The following is a 4,586-nucleotide window of genomic DNA, read 5'->3' on the forward strand; positions in this document are numbered from 1 at the left end:
TGCTTCTCCATGTCACCAAATTACCTCCCACGAATGTGAAGTAACCCGATGTGGATTTTCTATCTATTACATTACCTGCCCAATCTGCATCTGAATAACCATCAATATTTAGATGACCATGCTTTGAGAACATAAGTCCTTTTTCAGGTGCAGACTTCAAATATCTAAGTATCCGAAGAACTGCATTCATATGGTCTTCACTTGGAGAGTGCATAAATTGATTGACAACGCTCACCGCATAAGCAATGTCTGGTCGAGTATGTGACAAATAGATCAATCTTCCCACTAACCTTTGGTATCTTTCTTTGTTAGTTAGAACTTGATCAGGATATTCTCCAAGATGATGATTCTGAACAATAGGAGTGTCCGCAGGTTTACAATCTAGCATCCCTGTGTCTGTCAACAAGTCTAAGACATATTTCCTTTGAGAGAGAAATATGCCTTGCTGCGATCGAGCCACCTCAATTCCCAAAAAAATACTTGAGTCCACCTAGATCCTTCATCTCAAACTCCGTAGCCAGATAGTCTTGTAGCTGTGATATTTCCTGTTTATCATTCCTAGTAATAATCATATCATCAACATAGATTATTAATGTTGTTACCTTCCCTTTTCGATGTTTCAAGAACAGAGTATGATCTGAGTTGCACTGTTTGAAACCATTGTTCTTCATTGCCATGGTGAACCGTCCAAACCATGCGCGTGGTGATTGTTTCAATCCATACAATGCTTTTCGTAACCTGCAAACTGTTCCAGTCTGAGTAGTATTATATCCAGGAGGAATGTCCATGTACACCTCCTCCGTGAGTTCGCCATGTAAAAAAGCATTCTTTACATCAAACTGGTGTAGTGGCCAATCCAAATTAGCTGCAAGGGACAATAAGACTCTGACGGTGTTTAACTTTGCAACTGGAGCAAAGGTTTCTTCATAGTCTATACCATAGGTCTGTGTGTACCCTTTTGCCACAAGTCTTGCCTTGTATCGCTCGATAGATCCATCCGCATTGTGTTTTATAGTAAACACCCATCTACATCCGATAGTCTTTTTTCCTCGGGGTATAGTCTCCAATGTCCAAGTCTGATTTTTCTCAAGGGCTTTCATCTCCTCTTTTATAGCTTGGACCCACTTAGGATCTTTCAATGCTTCAGAGACCTTGGTTGGAATATGGATAGCAGACAACTGATGCAAAAAAGCCTTGAGTGGTTCAGACAGCTTCTCAGTGGATACATGATTTGCAATTGGATACTTGGATGTCTTGCCAATATAAGGTGAATAACGGTTTGGTGGCTTCCCACGATTTTGCCTGAAAGGTAATTGATATCCAATAGTTTTATCATCTAAATGCACAAGTCTAGTAGGAGTAGTTACCTCAAGGATATTCTCAGGAGATCGGTCTGTTGGTACTGTTGAGTTAGAGGGGGTCTTCATCTTGTTGTTCTGTATTGTCTGTAGGTGTGAGACTCGGATCAGAAATATCTTCGCATGGATCAGGTGGGTCAGGCAATTGATCGCTATGAATGGGCGATTGGTCGCTTTTCGACAGAGAGTAATCTCGTGCTCTAGACTCGGAATGATCAATCATTTCTGTACAAAGAAGAATTTCTTTATTTTCCAAGTTGCTCCAATTCTGCTCTTCACTTCGTATCTCCCCCTGAAGTGTAGAATTGGATGATGGGTCATGGAAGAACAACTCAGATTCTAGAAAGGTCACATCCAAAGTGACATAGGTTCGTTGGGTAGGAGGGTGATAACAGCGGTAGCCTTTCTGATGAGTGGCATAACCCACAAAAAAACAACGAAGCGCACATGGATCAAGTTTGCTACGTTGATTTTTGTGGAGATGAACGAAAGCCACACATCCAAAGATTCGGGGTGTGAGTACCAAAACAGAAGGCAGATGTCTGTGTTGTGCAAGCACCTGTAAGGGAGTTTTAAAGGTCAGTACACCAGAAGGCATGCGGTTGATCAGATGAACTGCGGTGACAATAGCATCATCCCAGTGATGGCGAGGAACATGAGCGCCAATCAGAAGTGCTCAGGCGGTTTCAAGAAGATGTCGATTCTTTCGTTCAGCAACACCATTTTGTTGTGGTGTCTAAGGACAAGTCGTCTCATGGATAATTCCATGTTGTTGGAAGTAAGTCTGAAAGTCATGATTGACAAATTCTCCACCATTATCTGAGCGAAGAATCTGGATTTGAGCATTAAACTGAGTTTTCATCTGTTTGTGGAAGGACTGAAAATGGGAAAACACTTCGTTTTTATTCTTCAACAAATAAAGCCATGTCATCCGTGTACAATCATCGATGAATGTGACAAACCATCGAACACCAGAAGGAGCAGTGATAGGAGAAGGTCCCCAGACATCAGAGTGAATTAACATAAATGGAGTAGTACACTTGTTCGTACTCAACGGGTAGGGCACACGGTGACTCTTGGCCAAAATACAAGTATCACATGTGAAGTCAGAGTCCTTGAAACCTGAGAATAAATCTGGTATAAGATGCTTCATATAACTAAAAGATGAATATCCCAATCGACGGTGCCACAACCAGATTTGCTTTTGTTTGCTATCAAAGGGATGTGTCATGCTGTTAGCCATGCCGAGACTGAAGTCATCGACATAATATAGCCCCCCCTCTTAGTACCACGACCAAGAATCTCCTTAGTGTGAATATCCTGAAGCAAACAAAAACTCGGGTAAATGAGTACACAACAATTCAATTGTTCAGTAAGCTGACTAATTGACAACAATTTAGTGGATAAAGATGGAACAAGTAAAGTATTAGACAGTGTGAGAGAGGATGAGAGTGCAACGGTGCCAGCCCCTGCCACAGGATAAGTAATACCATTGGCATTTGCAATACAGGTTCGTCGAGGTTGTGTAGTATTCAGAAAATCATCAGGATCAAACGTCATATGATCAGTTGCACTGTCATCAATTATCCAGCTCTTGGAATCAATCTTATCGGAAGTCTAGAATCCATAACCAGTACCATTACTGGTCATATTGCATTGTCCTCGATCTGTAAGGGTAGCCCACCAATTGGGGTAGCCATGCGATTTAAAACAAGTCTCACAAGTGTGTGTCGGATCACCACAATATGTGCAATATGGTCCATGTGTCGGGGTCGTTAGTCTAGAAGCCATAATGTGTGCAGCGGAAGATGCATAGGATACAGGTTGAGTAGGAATTGGGATCGGAATCTGAGCCTGAGTCGGGGCCAGAGTTGAAGTCGAAATCGGGATCAGGGTCTGAATCAGAGACAAATTCGGGGTTGGGGTCATCATCGGAGTGGGGGTCAGGGTCGTCTTCGGAGTTGGGGTCAGGGTCGTCGTCGTCATAGTCGGGGTCGGGGTGAGGGTCGGGGTCGGGGTCGTCGTCGTCATAGTCGGGGTCGTCAAAAGAGGATCCTGATTCTGGATCGGGTTCGGGGTCAAAGCCTGTATCTGTAGGAGCGGAGCCATCTGGGCACTCAACTCAACGATGGTTGGTGGAGAATGAGAGAAGGAGTCGGTGATGCTACCTTCATGAGGGTTGAAAAAATCATCAACCCCCATAGCAGCGGCGGGGGTTTGAAACTAGAGTCAGCAATTCTAAGATCGCCGCTCTGATACCATGCTAAAATATGAAAACTATGAGAGAATATTTGTTTGTGTGAATTTTCTGTGTATTATTCTCCTTGTAGGAGGTCATATTTATAATACAACAAAACCTGAATGGGCAAGTAAATAATAAATTCCTAAATCTATTTGCAGTAGGAAATCAGGAATTAAAGTAAATCAATTACAATTATAATAGGAATTCTTGGTGTGTAAGGAAAGTAAGTCAATATCCACAAGTCACGCCAACAGGCAGGGCCAGCTTTGCCCCAGAAGGGTAGGAGCTTGTCCCCAAACGACATCTTGTAGGCCCACGACACCCAGCAGATTACGACCGCCGCAAAAGCGTAGAGAGCCATGAAAGCTGAGTTCACTGCCCATTTCTTTTTTACTATGCTTCCGTACAGGATAACAAGACCCGGCACGCTTTGGAGGCCGACGAGTGTGGCTGCTACCATTTGCCATGCGTTGTCCCCTTTGTTCAACCATACTGGCACCGCGCCGGCACCTCCCTGGTACGCAACCGGCACGGGGTTATATGGAGGAGGACTAGCAGCCATGGCCTAACTAACTACTTTCTGAGCTGCAGAGACTTGAAGAAGCCTTTTATTAACTATAAATGAAGGGTTCGATTCTACGAATGCGATGTGTAGGGAAAGCCAAGATCCAAAATAAGGGTTTAAAAAACATAAAAATGGTAGGTGGAGAAGTGGAAATGTGGGTGAAGACCAATTTGATGATTGGAGGAAAGGTGAGGCAACTTGGCATATAAAATTTAAGATTCTAATTGGGGCGGCATTTGTCTTAATGCTGCGCAGTTTGACTTTTATAGATCAAAATCAACAACAACTGTATGCAGTATCTGTCCCGTAAATCTTTCCTCAAAAGTAGCAGAATCTTTCTTCAATACCTTCATTCTCACTCACTGAGGGCGTGCCTAGCGCAAACTAAGCTTGCCTACCATGTTCTTATATCATATTAAGC

General features: G+C 43.2%; 1 protein-coding gene across 1 annotated transcript in view; it reads right to left on the bottom strand.

Annotated features, from left to right (window-relative positions):
• LOC117625643 (ammonium transporter 3 member 1-like) overlaps positions 1 to 4,162 on the bottom strand; it is a 16,142-nt gene extending 11,980 nt beyond the window's left edge. The window contains exon 1 of the mRNA XM_034357169.1: positions 3,853 to 4,162. Within this exon, the coding sequence (XP_034213060.1) occupies positions 3,853 to 4,162 (310 nt within the window). The remainder of the gene's footprint in view (positions 1 to 3,852) is intronic.
• Between the last annotated feature and the right edge of the window lie 424 nt (positions 4,163 to 4,586).

The sequence above is a fragment of the Prunus dulcis genome, chromosome 4, assembly GCF_902201215.1.
Source record: "Prunus dulcis chromosome 4, ALMONDv2, whole genome shotgun sequence".
In the NCBI taxonomy this organism is placed as follows: Eukaryota; Viridiplantae; Streptophyta; class Magnoliopsida; order Rosales; family Rosaceae; genus Prunus; species Prunus dulcis.